Source organism: Panthera onca, chromosome C1, assembly GCF_046562875.1.
Source record: "Panthera onca isolate mPanOnc1 chromosome C1, mPanOnc1 haplotype 2, whole genome shotgun sequence".
Taxonomy (NCBI): Eukaryota; Metazoa; Chordata; class Mammalia; order Carnivora; family Felidae; genus Panthera; species Panthera onca.
Window position 1 is genome coordinate 117488241 of NC_138346.1, and position 16652 is coordinate 117504892.

The 16652-nt window shown below is 48.1% G+C and overlaps 2 protein-coding genes and 1 long non-coding RNA gene across 4 annotated transcripts; 1 reads left to right on the forward strand and 2 right to left on the reverse strand.

Moving 5' to 3' along the window:
* Positions 1 to 1469: 1469 nt before the first annotated feature.
* Positions 1470 to 10392, reverse strand: POLR3GL (RNA polymerase III subunit GL). Its single transcript, XM_060622267.2, has 8 exons — positions 10287 to 10392; positions 4463 to 4630; positions 4002 to 4131; positions 3226 to 3294; positions 2826 to 2882; positions 2515 to 2588; positions 2270 to 2383; positions 1470 to 1966 (listed from the first exon to the last, which is right to left on the reverse strand). Exons 2-8 carry the CDS (start codon positions 4586 to 4588, stop codon positions 1880 to 1882), a joined length of 657 nt encoding a protein of 218 aa, XP_060478250.1. The 5' UTR covers positions 4589 to 4630; positions 10287 to 10392; the 3' UTR covers positions 1470 to 1879.
* A 920-nt stretch (positions 10393 to 11312) lies between these two features.
* On the reverse strand, positions 11313 to 13573 carry LOC144617199 (uncharacterized). Its single transcript, XR_013557395.2, has 3 exons — positions 13472 to 13573; positions 12033 to 12645; positions 11313 to 11533 (listed from the first exon to the last, which is right to left on the reverse strand). It is a non-coding gene; the product is annotated as an uncharacterized LOC144617199 (long non-coding RNA).
* On the forward strand, positions 12512 to 15659 carry ANKRD34A (ankyrin repeat domain 34A). Of its 2 annotated transcripts, XM_078451503.2 has the most exons (3): positions 12520 to 12624; positions 12727 to 12790; positions 13170 to 15659. In XM_078451503.2, exon 3 carries the CDS (start codon positions 13286 to 13288, stop codon positions 14804 to 14806), a length of 1521 nt encoding a protein of 506 aa, XP_078307629.1. In that variant the 5' UTR covers positions 12520 to 12624; positions 12727 to 12790; positions 13170 to 13285; the 3' UTR covers positions 14807 to 15659. The 2 variants fall into 2 exon arrangements, with proteins under 2 accessions (XP_060478247.1, XP_078307629.1); XM_060622264.3 differs by lacking the exon at positions 12727 to 12790 and having other exon boundaries at positions 12512 to 12624.
* The last annotated feature ends 993 nt before the right edge of the window (positions 15660 to 16652 follow it).

Below are 16652 nucleotides of genomic sequence, written 5' to 3' on the forward strand. Positions count from 1 at the left end.
ATATAGCTGATCAGATAGGACTGGTATATGTGGTGGGGCGGCTGCAGGGGTGGGAGAGTAAAGGAGATTTTTCAGTGTCTTTTATGTTTGTTTCTTGCTGATTTCTCCCCACCAACAATCACAGGCTAAAGTGTGACTATGGGAAACCCCAGTGACAGGTCCCCTGGCCCCTCCCCCACACATTCCACTCACCCAGCACCTTGGAGAGCTAGAAAAAGAAACACAACAATCACCACAAATTGCTCAATAACTGTGGAATGTTCTCTTTCAATTCCTGTTTCCTTTTCTGTTCTCTTGGCTGCCTCTACCTTAACACCTATTATGGAACCCCAGCCTGACTTTCAAGGTGCTTCCCCTCAATAGATTCACAGTTCCTGCTTAGTTTTTACAATGGGGGTAAGAAATACCTTACATGAGATTGCCAGTCTCTATCACTTGATGCTGTATGGAATTCAGTCGGCCTGCCTGGATATGGTTAGACAATTTCTTGAAGGCTTTCCCACATCCCCTCTTTATGACTTTCAAATGTTTAGTAGGGTCGCTATGACAGCATCCCAGCTATCTGTGCCTGCCTCCTTATTCAGTTCCTATTCTGGACACGCAGCTCGCCCGTGACTGTTGCATGGACCAACTGGCTAGAACCAATCAGCTCACTGAGGGCTTCCCAAGAAGCCAATCAGAGCCTAGGGAAGTGACCTCACCCCAGGGAGAGCCGAGTGGGTGAGGAAGCATCTCTCAGAGCTGAGCTGTGAGTGTCCCTAAGTCACTCCCCTCCACCCCACCCTCCTTACTTCCTGTAAAGCAATACCGCCTACCCCCTCCACCCCAAGAAGGGAGTGAGAAAGACTAACTACCTTCCACAAAGAAGAACCAAAAGAGATACTGCAACTCAGCCACAAAGCAGCTTCAGGAAGTGGAGAATGGTGGCTCCGTCTGCACAGACACATCTTTCAAAGTGGGATCCCTCGGGTCTGGAAGAAGGTGTGCGCTGGGGAGGAATCAGCACCTCCTCCCCACTCCCTCCCTGCACCTGGCTTTCTCGACTCTCTCTCACAAAAATAGCTGTAATCTTTCCTTGTAAACAAGGACAAGATCAAGGTCAAGTGTGGGAAAGAGAGGGCCTGTGTCCCTGTTGAACACATGTGACAAGAGACGATCATGTCCCGTGACCTGAGGACCAGAGGCTCAGAAGCCAGCTGGTCTTACAGGGCGTGGGCCGTTCTTCTCTACTACTCACTCCGCACAGCCTCATAGATGAGTTCCTGAATGTTCCTTGGCAGGGCTAGATTAGGAGTATGTGTCCCGCCATGGGAGTGGGACGGAAGGGGTAAAGGACAGGAAGGCTGCAATGCCAGTGTGTCACACTGGACTCTGACAGGCAAGGGAAAAATGCCCCAACTAGGCCATTCCCTTCTTTTCGCCAGGCTTCTCCCATCAGGCCTCACCCTGGACAGACAGACAGACAGACAGACAGCTAAAAACATTTTATTTAAAAATATAAAACTGGCCTTACTCCTCCTAACTGCATGCACCCCCAATTATCTTCCACTACAAAAAAGTGCGGGGAGTGGCATGTGTACAGCTGTCTCAGCTCTAAAAGCCCAGTTCTTCTCTGACCCTTCCTTCTTTCGTACAATTAAGACATTGGTCCTTTGCCCTTTCCCCCCAAGCTATCAGAGGTGACACAAGGGTAGAAGGAGGGGAAGGGTGGAAAAGAGAACTATCTGTCATCATTCTCCATTCCTATCTCCAGGGCCAGTTTATCTGGACTCTAAGCAAATGATTCGCTTGTCCACAAAACCAAGTAATAGCGACAGTTACTTCTGTATCTTCAATCAAGAACGATGTGAAGGTCTGAGATATTGTTCAGGGTCCTTCTTCAGTATATAGCCTCATCCATATTGTCATCACTGTCACCCCCAAAGTCCTCTCCATTGTCAAAATATGACATGATGTAATCAGTTTCCTGAAACAGAACAAAAAGAAATCAAAGTAGGCACGTTTTCAGCATTCTCCTTCCTCCCGGTGTATCAGCAGCCGCCCCCCTCCTCCCACCCTTAAACCATTCCAGGCCTGGGAAGTCCCTTGGGGCTGCCACTTGCTCTTGAGAAGAGCCTGGGGGCACATGAAGTGGAGGGCGCTCTCCTCTGGGGGGACATCTCCTTTGGCTCTCCAACCCTCTGGAGAACAACCCTGGTGGATGGAACTGAGACTCCCAGAGCTTATGAGAAAGAGAGGGGAACTGAGGGTGGAAGGAGAGCCCTCTCACCTCTTCATGTTCTTCTTCGTCGTACTCCTCTTCTTCTTCCTCTTCCTTCTCTTCTTCTTCTTCTTTCTCTTCATCTTCCTCTGAAGTCACTTCCTCCTCCTTCTTCTCCAGGGTCTGATGTAAAGATGAACAGAAGGAGAAACTCGGACTCAGCTCAGAGAAGGGAAAGAATGAGGCACAGATGGGCCAAAGGACAGGGAATGGGGCTGGGACCCAGGTGGTCTCTATGCACATTTCCTCCTCACCTCCAGTTTCTGTATTGTTTCTTCCTTATCTTCTGTGTTCTTGGGGGGCCTCTTGGGGATTAGGATGGGGGTCCCTGGTCAGGGAATCAAAAGGTGAATCATCTGAGAGCAAACTTCCTTGTTAGCGGTCCACCCCACCCTCTTGCAGAGACCATGTCACTCTGCTGCCCTCATGTGGCCACATGGCACCCAGCTACCATACTGGGTGGAATGGGCAGGAACTGGGACGGCAGGCAAGACCACCAACAGCCTTGGCCCTCCAGCTGGTGAAGGAAATCTCTCTTCTGCCTCCTTTTCCCAGATATACTCACGTTCCTTTTGTAGCTTCCTTACTCGGATCTTTAACTCACGGGGTAAACGTCGCCAATCTGGGAACAGTGGGAACATAAAAGTCAGTAAGACCCTGCCTGGGGTCTCCTGTGAATAACCAGTTTTAAAGGAGAAGTAAGAGTCAGGATAATGGTGAGGAAGGAAGGGATTGGGTCAAAGTTACTTGGAACAAAACTGTGGCTTGGGTGCCTCCAGGGAAACGGGGGCTATTTGATAGGTTTTCAGGTAGAGTCTGAGAGTGTTTGGGAGGACATCTAGGGCTCCCATGTGTAAATACTGTATAGAGGGGAGGAGGGGACAGAGAAAGGTGGATGGGCTGGTGGCTTGTGGCATCTCAAGGATTTTAAGAAAGGGCAGGCAACGAAAGGGCCCATCACCTACCAGGGTTCCAATCGATGGCATTGTCAATCGGCCCTGACATCTGATATTTGTCTGAGTAACGCTCCACATCTGAGGGGTCAGAGGCCAAGGGTCAAAGTTTTATCCTTTCAGAGCCCTAGAACAGGGTTGTTTCTGAGGACCCAGCCCTCTCAATACTCAGGCACTGTCTGTTCCCCAAGCTCAGAGCCCAGGGGATCAGCTTTAACAAGGACCTTCAACACTCATCCATGTTGTCCCTTTGCCACCCCAAATTACAATGTTTTTTTATCTCCCTTAACCCAAAGGCATGGCTATATTGAGAGGTAGTGTGATACGGTGGAAGTACACTAGAGAGCAAGAGACTAGGGTTTCAGTCTTCCCTTTACTCCTTGTTAATGGGGCTACCAGGCAGGCCTTTCATGCCTCTGAGCTTCAGCTCCTAAGGCTTTAATCAGAAAGCACTGTTTGTCAATATACTCCAACACTGCACTTCCACACCTGTTGGTAAATATCCAGTATCCCAAGCCTCCCAGTGACTCCCCTTCTCCAGTCCCTCCTGGTCTCCCTGACCTCTTTGTAATCCTGTTAAGCTTAGGAGGGCTTCTCAGAGACCCGTGTGTGAGACTCAGAACAAACCATGGATAATGCATTTCAAATGCAGGGGTAATTGTTATGATCTCCCCAGTTAGACAGCGAGCTTCCTGTGCTGCTTCTGGCCTCTCTGGCCCGCAGAGTGCTGTGTACAGGGCACTGCTCATGAAAGGCACTCAGAACACGATGCTAGCATTCCAACTGACCTCTCTTGGGGACAGCTGGCCGGATGAAGTAGGGGAGCTGCCTCATGGCCCCTCGTAGCTCCTGCTTCAGTGCCAGAACATATTCCCCTTCCTCTCCTGAGGGCAGAGGCACTGGGCGGAACTCCAAGGGCTAAGGAAGAAGGGGCAGTGGTCAGTTCAGGGAAAAAACACTAGAGAAAAAATCTAGAAGGGTCTCTCTCCCCCCCCCCCCCCCGCCAGTTCAATCCAATGCTCCCACTGAACAGAGGGCCAAGAAAAATGTGGGGAACAATACAGTATTTTCAAAGCTGGGGAGCTGAGAGTATGAGAAACTAGCTTGTCTGGGAAACATCCCATGTGAGTTGGAAGCATAGAGACAGAAAGGGGCAAGATGAGTTTTATGATGGCCCACAAGGAATCCTGGATCATATATAGTCAGCCAGGGGCACACGGGAGTCTCAGGAAGGGGGGCAGATACTCACAGGGAAGAGTGGAGAAGGCTGCAGGGTGGGTGGGGGAAGAGCATCCCCCTTCCCAATGCCCACAGCCTCCATGTTGAAGGTCAGCTGGCCCCGGCCACGACCCCGGCCCCCACCCCGACTGGCCATGGTGGAGGGGGCCTGGGTATTCAGAGATCCAGTGAGAAAAACCTGATAAAGACAAAAACAAACAGAAAAGTATGGTAGAATGATAGGCAGCCAGGGAGGTGCAAGACCCTCAGTCTTTTCCCCTAGGGCCCCCAAAAACCAGTGTAATTCAACAAATGTTGATAGGAAAGGCATTGTACCAGGCAGCGTATTTCTGGAAATACAGACATGGATGAGACATAGTCCCAACAGGACAGATAACTGCAAAGTAGTGTAACTCTAGCACAAAAGGGAAAGTGATTAGACCTCTGGATAAAACTTCCCTCCATCCCTAAGGTAATTTGATATTTGTCACCATCTGCATATCACCATCTAATCTTTGAATTCTTTCTCTCCCTGGCTTTCCACACCCAACCAGGCCCCAATTCAATCCAATGCAGTGAATTTCAGCAAAATATGTATTAAGCATCTACTATGGGGGATAAGGATAAGTCATCAGTCTCACGGTCAGTGGTGGGAGGTGGGAGAACCATTACAATCAATTTATTTTTTTGTAATACCACTTAGGAGCACTTAGAATCTTAGAGTTGGAAGGACCAGTAGAGGTATCTAGTCCAAAAGCCCTCCCAACCCAGTACTCCACTTTGTAAGTTGTTAATCATTTCACTTCCAGTGGCATTTTCTTTTTTTTTTTAATTTTTTTTAATGTTTATTTATTTTTGAGAGAGAGCAAGACACAGAGTGCAAGTGGGGGAGGGACAGAGAGAGAGGGAGACATAGAATCTGAAGCAGGCTCCAGGTTCTGAGCCTGATGCGGGGCTCAAACTCACAAACCGGGAGATCATGACACCCAAACCGAAGTCGGATGCTTAACTGACTGAGCCACCCAGGCACCCACAGTGGCATTTTCTTAAAGAGAGCGTGTCTGTTCTCCCCCAAGGCAGCCCACCCCACAGTGATAAACTCTGATGAATCGAAAGTTCCTTCTGTTACTAGAAGTAGCAGAACTCTGCCTGTTGTCATCAATCTTAAGGGACCAGTCAGAGGCAGGTAGGATGGGGGGTAAAGTTACCAAATGAAAATGAAATTTGTAAGAAATGATATCCCAGTGACAAAGAGCACACCTAGCACCCAGATCTTAGTTTCTAAGACCATTTTCCAACAAAAAAAGACCCAGGGCTTCTTGGAGAAATGGCTGATTCTAAGGGCTGAGGCAGGAAATACCCAAGGCGAACCTGAAGCATCTTCTAGTGCCAGGAAGTAAAGAAGCACTCAAAACAACAAAATACAGACATTGGCAGGCTATGTCAAAGGGGCATAAAAGTCTACTGGAAGAGATCCCAATGGCCAAAGAAGAATTTGAGCAATAAAGTAGTATTAAGTTATAACCCCAAAGTATAAAATAAATATCATGAGTCCACACTGATAGAAAGAAATGATTAAATAAGTTAATACATGGGGGAGAAAAGACAAACCTCTTGTGTAGAATTCCAAATAAATTATGTAGATTCCACCCTGAAGAGGGGGAGTAGAACTTCCCACTCCTTAAGGGTGGACTATATATAGGGAATTTTGTCCAATTCAGCTTTGGAAAGGTGGGGAGCGGTATAACTCTACAGTGGAGAAAGTGGACAAACACTACTTCAGTCAGGTGACCAAGTTCAACATCAACAATATTAAATTACACTGCTAGTATGTGCCCTTAATATGATGGGATAAGGGAGAAATCTAGGGGGACTGGGATAATGAGGGGAGGCTTGATGAATCACAAGATCTCAAGTTAGGAAGAGCCCTCAGAAATCATGTATTCATTCATTCAACAAATTTTTATTGAGCATTTACTATATGCCAGACACAATGCTGGACAATGGGGATCATAGTGAATCTTCTACTCTAGACATGCATCCTTCCTCGGATAAACCATATTTAGTAAATTGTTATCTAGTTTCTATTTAAACATCTTTAGTAAGAGGAATCCCTGGCTCACTTTGCAAGTCTTCAATTAATAATATTTGTTCTTCAATTAATATCCAAAAAACACTCTAAACAAGAAATATATAGTTCAACAAAATGCACTCAACAAAAGATTAGCTGGTGAAAAAAAGATTTAGAAATGTGTATAAAGAAATCTATTTTGTCAAACACACACATACATACTTTCTTCATGTATGATGAAAAAAAAGTTGTTTTTGAAGGCTATACGCTGAAAATTAATATTGGTTAATTTGAGGTGATGGGTGTTTGCTTTTTGAGGGGTTATGTGTATTTTAACGTTTGTTTTCTATACTGAAAGGTATTTCTTTTGTAATAAGAGAAAAATAATCATTAAAAAATTTTAAAATATACCAACAGAGTAGTAGGTGAGATTAACAATATGTAGCAGGAAGGAGAGGGTGAAAAAATGTGTGAGGAATTTGGAAAGTTTTAGGTCCAACAAAAAATGTGAGGAAAAAATAAGAAGTTAGCTAATAGGTTAAATTGTGATCTGATTGAAAGGACTTATTAGGAGAGAAAAAGATGTCTCATGGACACTAGAGAAGTAAGAATTTGTAAGCATGTCTTCAGGCCCTTTCAGGGGAAAGGACACTAACCAGCTGGTTTAGGTATAATTCCACTTGACAGACCCAGTTCTGGCACTGGGGACAGGAGCTGTTTTTATTGCAAAGCAGTAAGGAGTCAAGAAAAAGCTGTGAGCTTTGAGGTTAGACACATTGAATTCCATTTCCACATATAACCAAGTGGCCTCCAAGGATGTGGGGTTAAAAGAAAAAAAAAAGAGAGAGAGAGAGAGGAAAAAAAGAAAAAACTTTATTTCATTGAGGCAATAAACTGGTGGTTGGTTGGGAAACTGAACCATCCATCTCAACCCCCTCAGGTCAGGAATGTACCATGAGTTTCTTCTCTTTAAGATTGTGATTGAATCTAAATTCTTGAGGATATTTAGGGTCTTCCATAATCTGGTCCCAAATTGCTTTTTCTTATCGTCAACCCTCCCTAGAGTTCACCTGTGCACTCTCCTTCCCCCAAACAACAACATCTCATATACATGACACTCATTCCCATTTATGCCTAACTGTATTGTGGTAGAAGTTACTAAGAAGCAGATTTCAACAAAATACAGAAAAACCATGACATCAAATTTAAGAAAGGCAGTATGTGTAGTGGTTAAGAACATGGATTTGAATTCCAGTTCTGCCATTTCCTAGCTATACAACCTACAGCAATTTATTTAATATCTCTAAACCTGTTTCCTCATCTGTAAAATGGGAATAATAATAATAATAATAAAAATACCATCGTAATTCATTCAACAAATATCTACTGAGTGCTTGTTATATGCCAAGCACTGTTCCAAGTGCTAGGGACATAGCAGTGAGCAAAACAAACAAAAACTGCTATACCAATGGAGTTTAAATTGGTGGAGTTGTCAGTATACAAATATTTCAAGCCATGAGACTGGGTGGGATCCCTAAAGGAGTGGATGTGAACAGAGAAAAGAAGAGATCCAGAGATTGAGGCCTAGAGCACTCTAATATTTAGGGTTTCCTATATTTGTGACAAATAAAACAAGGAGTTAATACTCTTATTATATAAGAACTCATGGACATGCAAATGAAAAAAATCATACCAATAGAATAAATGTGCAAAGGACATGAATAGGCAATTGATAAAATAATGATCGACAAAACCATTCTTCACCTACCATATTGACAAACACTTAAAGAATAATCAGGTTGCCACAGTTTTTTTGAGATGGGACACTCTCATACCTCATTGGAAGGATTGTCTTTATACACAGTATTTCAGGGGAGCAACAGCCTTTTAAATGTTCATATCCTTAATCCAGTAATCCTACTTTAAAAAATGTACCCTTAAAGATGTCATAATATATATAGTCAGACATGTAAACATGTCTGGTCATCAAAGAGCCATCCATGGTAGCAAAACTTCTGAAATAACTTAAATGGCTCAACAAAAAAATGAATGGTTAAAAAAAAATCAAATATCCATTTTCGGCTATCATGTAGAAAGAAAAATGACTTCAAATAATACTTAAAGGCAAAAAAAATGTTCACTATGTACAGTGGAGGGAAACAGGATAAAAATTATATTTGTGGTATAGCCTGATTTATGTAACACACACATGTATACGTGCAGAAAAGAAATTGATAATAATAATATTATAATAATGGTTATCCCTAGATCATGGTCATGAAATAATAGACATTTTCATCTACACCTTTATGTGTTTCCCAATTTTTTAGAATAAATGTATATTACTTTTTAAATCAGAAACCAAAGGGAGGGTACCTGGGTGGCTCAGTCAGTTAAGGGACTGACTTTGGCTCAGGTCATGATCTCACAGTCCGTTGAGTTTGAGCCCTATGTCAGGCTCTGTGCTGATAGGTCAGAGCCTGGAGCCTACTTCAGATTCTGTGTCTCCTGCTCTCTCTGTCCCTCTCTGCTCGTACTCTGTCTTTCTCTCTGTCTCTCTCAAAAATAAATAAACATTAAAAAAAAAAGAAAGAAAGAAACCAAAGGGGATGGTTTTTCTTTATTTTTAAGAATGCTACCACCAGGACAGTCCTCCTTCTTTTACAATGGAGGTGAGGAAGGCATTTCGTTGAGCTACATATTTGTTTAGAATATTTGTTGGATATTAACTGAAGAACAAATATCCAAAAATCGGATGACCTGCAAAGTGAGCTAGGGAGTGTTCTTACGAGTGATGTTTAAGTAGAAGATGGGTAACAATTTACTAAATATGGTTTATCAGAGGAAGGACGCATGTCTAAAGTAGAGGATTCACTATGATCCCCATTGTCTAGCATTGTGTCTGGCATATAGTAGATGCTCAATAAATATTTGTTGAATGAATGAATGAATGGATGGATGAATGAATACATGACTTCTGAGGGCTCTTCCAAACTTGAGACCTGGTGATTCATCAAGCCTCCCTTCACCATCCCAGTCCTCCTAGCTTTCTCCCTTCTCTGGACTGTGGGAGCAATTGCATTACAAACCACTAACTTAAGAGATCTTAATTAGATACTGTATTGTATTTTATTTCATCTTTTATTAATTGTTCCCTAATTATGCTAGGAGTTTAAAGTCGGCCTTCGCAATCAATTCCACTCAAGTAACCTTTATTGGGCACTTTGTATTGAGTACAAGAACCTGCCTACAAAACCTTATATTCTCAGAAGAACAGAGAAATATTAGAGACCACACACTAAGTGCTCTAATAGAGGTACGCATAAAACGTTACCTTCAGACTGGGGAACAATTAATTACGAAGAAAAAAAAAAAAAAAAAGGAAGAAGAGGTGGTCCAAGAAAGCTACAGGTAGGAGACAATATTTCAGCTGATTCTTAATAGATAACAGGAGTTTGTCAGACTCTTAGACAAGGGAATAATGATAAAATATTCGGGGGAAGCTGATGCCGTAACAAAAAGTCAGAGATACAAGAGTGAATCTTTCTCACTTTGTGCTTTAATCTGTCTCCCCTATGCACGAAAGAAAACTGCAGTTCTCTGTATAATCGGTACAGCAATGGGAGCCCTGAAGAGAAAGGGAAAGAAGAGTAGGAAACCAGAGGGGGCTGATCCAACAGGCTGCCAGAATGCGTTGTCTATCTATCTCGCAGCGTGGCCCTGGCGAACTAGTTCCGGAGGTGTGGGACAGAACCAGGTCAGCGCTACCGGGACGGAGCCTTACCTGCTGCCCCTCCCCCACGCGGAGCCCACGTCGCAGCCAACTTGAAATTTGCAGGTCTTCCTCTAGCTTCTGGCGCCCTAGCTCCGCCTCCCAGGGCTTCCCATTGGTCAATTCTCCCGGCCAATCTAGGAGAAGACCAGGAGGGAGATCCGCCCACTTGAAGCCGAGGAGAAGGAAGGAGGGGGAGAGTCAGCCAGAACCCAGGCTTGGGAAGCCCGGCGTGGTGCGGAGAGAGGGTTGCAGAATCAACCAGGGCTTGATTATTTCCGACCTCATCTCAGATGGCGGAGCTCCTGGCTAGCGAGAGTTCACACTTAGAACTCACCGAGGGACACTGTTGAGAAAGCTCCCACAGAGAAATGAAAGGGTTGTTCCTTAGGGATCACTCTTTTTGTGACTGGGGCTTCACAGCTGGGTCTCCCCTCCATCACTCCTGCCTTCCCCTCCAGTCCTACACGGCTTCCCTCCAGCACCACCACTGAATACTTATTTTCTATTATTTTTTCCCCCTGTGGGTTGCTGCCATGTCTGTGAGAAGATGAGCGGAAAGTTTGGGGAAGGAAGGATTAGGAATTAGAGAACCAGAGTTGGGGAGGCAGGGAAGGAGCCCAGTGTTTCCTACATCTTCTATTGCCTTCCAGCTCCTCCTAGCCCTTGCTGAAGGGGGGCATGGTTGGTGGGAGGGAGGCGGAGAGGAGCCCTATTTTCATACACACACACACACACACACACACACACACACACAAACAGGGAAGGAATTCAGAGTGGACATAAAATCTAGGAGTTAGTCAAGAAGACTATCCCAGATGTCAGAGAAAATGGGCCTGGGAGTGAAGCCTCTTGACTTGGGAGGCTGTAGATCCAGTGGGAAGTGCCCCGTCTTTGGAATAGGACAGAAACAGAGCTGTGAGGCTTTGAAGAACTTGCTTAACTTAGGTATCAGTTTCTTCACCTATAACAAGGAGATAAAAAGGAGATTCCTACCTTATAGCATTGTTGTGAATATTGGAAATAATATATGTGAAGTACCTGGCACATAGTTGGCGTCCCGTAAATGGTGGCTAGTAAAAATGGGTAGCTTCCCAGCAATATTTCTCTTCCTCCTTCTCCAGGAACATTATTTTTAGTATCTTGTGTCTGGTGGTCGCCGGTATGAATGATCTCAGGTGAGTTTTCCAAATCCTTGGGATTTTTTTTCCCTCATCTTCCACTTCCCTGATGCCTTCCAGCTGGACACAAACTCATTCCTAAAATATGCAGATGGAAGCTATGGTAACCATGGAGACAGGGCAGGTGGCAAGGAGAGGCAGAGACAGACAGCAGAGAGAGACGGGTTACAATTGTGACAGATAGGCAGAGAGAAGACATCAGGAGTCATTGGACAGAGACCTTCAGGCAAGATGGAAAAATAATGACAGTCTAAGCAAGATTGATTGTAAAGAGATGCAGTGAGAAAGGATGTGTTACAAGGGTCGCTCTTCTCTCTTCCCCTTTTCTCTCTCCCTCTCCCCCTTCCAAGAATGTGGGGAGGAAGGCATCTGGGAATGCCCCCTGGTGTACCTAAAAATGACCCCGTATATCCATCCACTCTCCTCACACTTATCTGAGGTCTGTACCAGGGAACTGAGGTTCAAGTTTATCTGTGCTGTGTGTTCCGTTTAGGAGGAGGTGGAGTGAGGATGTACCGCTGTCTGGCTCCAGCTCCCCCTCACATGTAAACTACAAGGAGGCAACCAGATCTCTTGCTTCTCTCTGTGCAGTATGGACTCCGGCTGTGGATTCCAATCGCCTCTCTCCACCTCTCTGCACAATGTGCCATGTGCTGTGGGTAGCAGGTCAGATCGGGCGTACAGGCGCGCATAAACACATCAAACGCGGAAAATGGGGCTCTGCTCAAGGAAGAATTGGGATGGTCCCAGTCTGGATCGCGGAGGAATCTCCTGAGGAACATTTAGGTTTGTTGGGGCTGAGGGGAGGTCGACTCAGCAAGAGAAGTCAGGATTGGAGCCTCTAGGTTTTGAGGATTTTTGTGTGCATGGGTGGGGGAACGGTTTGGTGCCCGACGCCCCCACCCGCAGAGACCAGGCTATAAATAGCAAGGCAGAGCTCCGCCCCCCCCCCCCCCCCCCAGCTTCTCTCCTCCCGAGCCGGCGCCGTGCCCGGGGCGCACCGGGAGGAGGGACCAGGATCCGGTGCCCGGGCGCAGATACTGACACCAAGGGAATCCAGGTGCCCCTCCCCACGCCATGTGGGCCCCCGGGAACCCGGTTCCGCCACCCCGGCTGCCCCAGGGCCCTGGCCTCAGTCCTGGCCTCTTGGAGATCCTGCGGACATTCAGGTATCTATTTGGGCGCACAGCCTGGGAGGGAAAGAGCAAGGAGTGATGGGGAACATAGCAGGGGCAAAAGAAACCCCCAATTCTCCCCCCCACCCGTTTTAGGTCCCAAATGCAAGCTGCTTCCCTCCCCCCACTCAATTTTTGGGGCTGTGGCAACCTAAAAGAGGTTAGGAATGGGAATTATGTGTGTGAATGTATGGGTGCATGTGTGTGGGTGGGCGGCGTTCAGCATCCTAGGAAGGGGTATTCCAAGTGCGGATAAGAAAAGGGGGATGCTGGAAAGGTCTGATAAGCCGTGGGGTGAGGGTGGGGGTGCGGTATCCCTGCGCGTGCACGTACGCATTTGCACGCGCGCTCGTCCTTTAATGCGGGTGCACCCTTCCCACCTCCTCAGGCATGCGCTGGGGGGAGGGGGCGGCTCAAAGGCATGAGTTAGAGGAAGGACTGTGTGCCGTGCCGTAGAGATCTCCCCACGCCGTACCTTTCCACCGGTGCCTCAGTTTCCCTGCCTGAATCCGTCAATAAGATCTCTCTCTTTCTCGCAGGGATTGGCTTCGCCACTGAGCCCTCAGGCTTCCGCCAGCCACCACCCCCACGCCCCTAGACACCCTCGGCGGGCCCCCGTCCCGGCTTCATTGGTGCTTTCGCCCCAGCCGCAGCTATGCTGCACACCGAGGGCCACGCTCTTCTTCGGGCCGTGGGTCAGGGTAAGCTACGCTTGGCCCGTTTGCTTCTGGAGGGAGGCGCCTACGTGAATGAGGGTGATGCCCAGGGTGAGACTGCGCTAATGGCGGCCTGTCGGGCCCGTTACGACGACCCCCAGAACAAGGCACGCATGGTACGCTACCTCCTGGAGCAAGGCGCTGACCCCAACATCGCAGACCGCCTGGGGCGCACCGCGCTCATGCACGCTTGCGCCGGGGGTGGGGGCGCCGCCGTGGCTTCGCTGCTCCTTGCCCACGGTGCAGACCCCTCAGTGAGAGATCACGCGGGAGCCTCGGCGCTTGTCCACGCCCTGGACCGCGGGGACCGTGAGACCCTTGCCACGCTGCTGGACGCCTGTAAGGCCAAGGGCACGGAGGTCATCATCATCACCACCGACACCTCTCCCTCGGGAACCAAGAAGACACGGCAGTATCTCAATTCCCCACCGTCCCCGGGGGTGGAGGACCCGGCTCCCGCTCCTCCTAGCCCGGGGGTCTGCACTTCGCCTTCGGAAATCCAACTGCAGGCTGCAGGAGGAGGAGGAGGAGGAGGTGGAGGAGGAGGAGGAGGAGGACGGGGGTTGCTGTCCCCTCGCGCTCAGGAAGAAGAGGAGAAGCGGGACGTATTCGAATTCCCTCTTCCTAAACCCCCCGATGACCCCTCCCCTTCTGAGCCGCTCCCCAAACCACCCCGTCACCCTCCAAAACCACTCAAAAGGCTCAACTCCGAGCCCTGGGGCCTAGTGGCCCCTCCTCAACCTGTCCCGCCCGCGGAAGGGAGGCCGGGGATCGAGCGCCTGACCGCCGAATTCAACGGCCTGACCCTGACCGGTCGACCCCGTCTTTCCAGACGTCACAGCACTGAAGGCCCGGAGGACCCGCCTCCGTGGGCGGAGAAAGTGACGGGTGGGGGTCCTCTCTCTCGCCGAAACACTGCGCCAGAAGCTCAGGAGTCCGGTCCCCCTGCGGGGCTGAGGCAGAAACTGAGCCGCATGGAGCCGGTGGAGCTCGATACTCCCGGGAATATTTGCCCCGACTCGCCGGAGTGCAGCCGTTTGTCCCTGGAGCGCCGCCGATACAGCGCCTCCCCGCTGACCCTCCCTCCAGCCGGCTCGGCGCCCTCGCCGCGCCAGTCCCAGGAGAGTCTGCCTGGGGCAGTCTCTCCCCTGAGCGGACGGAGGCGGAGTCCCGGGCTGCTGGAGCGGAGGGGCTCGGGGACGTTGCTCCTGGACCACATCGCGCAAACGCGGCCTGGTTTCCTGCCTCCGCTCAACGTCAGCCCCCACCCTCCCATCCCCGACATTCGCCCCCAACCCGGAGGTCGGGCGCCTTCGCTGCCCGCCCCTCCCCAGGCGGGGGCGCCAGGCTCTCCTAGGACCAAGCGCAAGTTGGTGAGGCGCCACTCCATGCAGACTGAGCAGATCCGCCTGCTAGGGGGCTTCCAGAGTCTAGGCGGGCCAGGGGAGCCAGGGCGCTGAGACGAGTGAGAGGAGTCAAGGAGGGTGGGGATCAGGACCTTGATGGGACAGGTGGGAGAACCAGCTCACACACACACCACGGACATGGGGGTCTCTTGCATGTGCTCACGGGCACGGTGCACGCACACATGGGTAAGAAAGTGTCCACAAGCACAGTACTTTTATTCACAGAGAAGGGTAAGTACTCTATTTACTGGGCATATAGACACATGCATTCATGTGCTGGTCACTTCACATGCATATGGGAATTACTTGTGTACCCATCCATAGGAATGGCACACACAGGGCCACTTGTGCTAGGGCCCCAAGTGGGTCCCAAACTCACCTGCATTTGTTCAGAAGCAGTAGGGAACCCCTACTTATGGGTAGTATCCAATCTGTTTGCCCTCCTGCAGAAGCAGTCCCCTGCTTTCCATGTATGCCCTGCAACACAGCTCGTTCATGACTTTGCACACTCTGCCCTCTTCCTGAATATCCCACTCCCTTGTGTAGGTCTTGCTTCTCTCTCCAGGCCTGGCTCCTTTCACACCCTGCTTCCAGCCCTAACCACTTTTCAGGATATCTTCTTCACTTTCCTTAGGGGTTTCCTGCAGCAATCCCCAGCCTCAGTTCTGCTGCTGCCCTTCTTGCTCTCAGCTTTACTTCTCAACTTCCTGCCTTTTATTCCCATCTAGCTCCCCTAACCAATCAACAGGTTGTCTCATTTTCCCAGGGAGTGGGTCATGGGCTCTACGCTGCAATCTGTCCGTCTGAGCTTATGAACACCCCCACAGGTAGAAGTGGGGAGTAGCCCTAAATCACTCCTCTCTCCACTTGACATATCAAATAAATGTGTTCAGAAGTCTCTGTTTTGTCACTTCTGCCTGAGGGTGTGGGATGTGGGGAATGAGGAACGGGGATGGAGGGTGATGCTAAGCATATCTATAATGATCTAGGGGATACTTAGAGGTTACAGCCACCTTCTTTGCAGGAGACCAACAGACCAACTGTGGTTGCAGAAGAAATAGTGTCCCATGTCCTGAAGGTTTTAAGGCATTTGGCAGACTTTCACTTGCCCAGTCTCCCCTATGTCCATCTTCAAATTCTTTAACTTAAGATTTCTGCAAAAGTATATCTTACAAAAAGTACTTCCCTCCACTATCAACACATATATCCCAGTAGATTAACTGCCCCTCTTTCAAGCTTCTTATTTTGTGACTATTCCCAGTTATTCCTTGGGGGTCTAATTTTCATCTCACCGGTGCGTTTCATCCATTTTTTTTTTTTCTACTTCTGACTTTCATTTCCCCATCCTGAGCCACTGCAGGGGGGTGGATGGAGAGAAGTATAGCTTCACCTAGGTAAAAATGGCATGATGGTCTACTGACAAAGGATGTGTAGTGTGTGTGTGTGTGTGTGTGTGTGTGTGTGTGTGTGTGTAAGAGTAATCAGAGGAACCCAGCCTGACAGGTCATGAACAAGGGTAATTGTCTTAATCTGTCCCCTTAGACTTCTCGGTTTTCTGATTTCTGCATATCTTCCAGTTCTTCCTCGCTCTAATGGGAGGTTAAGGGAGCGGCCCATTCCACTCTTCCTTACTGTTTCTCCCAACTTAGAATAGGTGAAGTCAGAAAATTACCTAACGATGTGTGGTATAACTAAAAGATCAAAGTATTGGGAATCAGAAGACCGATGTTTGAATCCCTCTTTGCCATCTCCTAGCTTTAATTTTGGGCAATGTATCTAGCCTTTCTGAGTGTCCGTTGCCTTATCTGTAAAATAATAAACTCTAGTTAGTCATTGTGATTGAGTAAGACACTGCACTTAAAGTACATTGCATGGTGTCTGACGTAGAGTAAGTGTATGC

What these genes read in the sequence shown, in the direction of transcription:
- ANKRD34A (XM_060622264.3), top strand. Translation starts at nt 13,286, where the DNA reads ATGCTGCACACCGAGGGCCACGCTCTTCTTCGGGCCGTGGGTCAGGGT.
- POLR3GL (XM_060622267.2), bottom strand. Translation starts at nt 4,588, where the DNA reads ATGGCCAGTCGGGGTGGGGGCCGGGGTCGTGGCCGGGGCCAGCTGACC. An exon ending in GCCAGCTGTCCCCAAGAGAG is followed by an intron (nt 3,295 to 4,001) that starts GTCAGTTGGAAT and finishes CTGACCCCTCAG; the next exon opens with ATGTGGAGCGTTACTCAGAC. An exon ending in AAACAATACAGAAACTGGAG is followed by an intron (nt 2,384 to 2,514) that starts GTGAGGAGGAAA and finishes TCTTTACATCAG; the next exon opens with ACCCTGGAGAAGAAGGAGGA.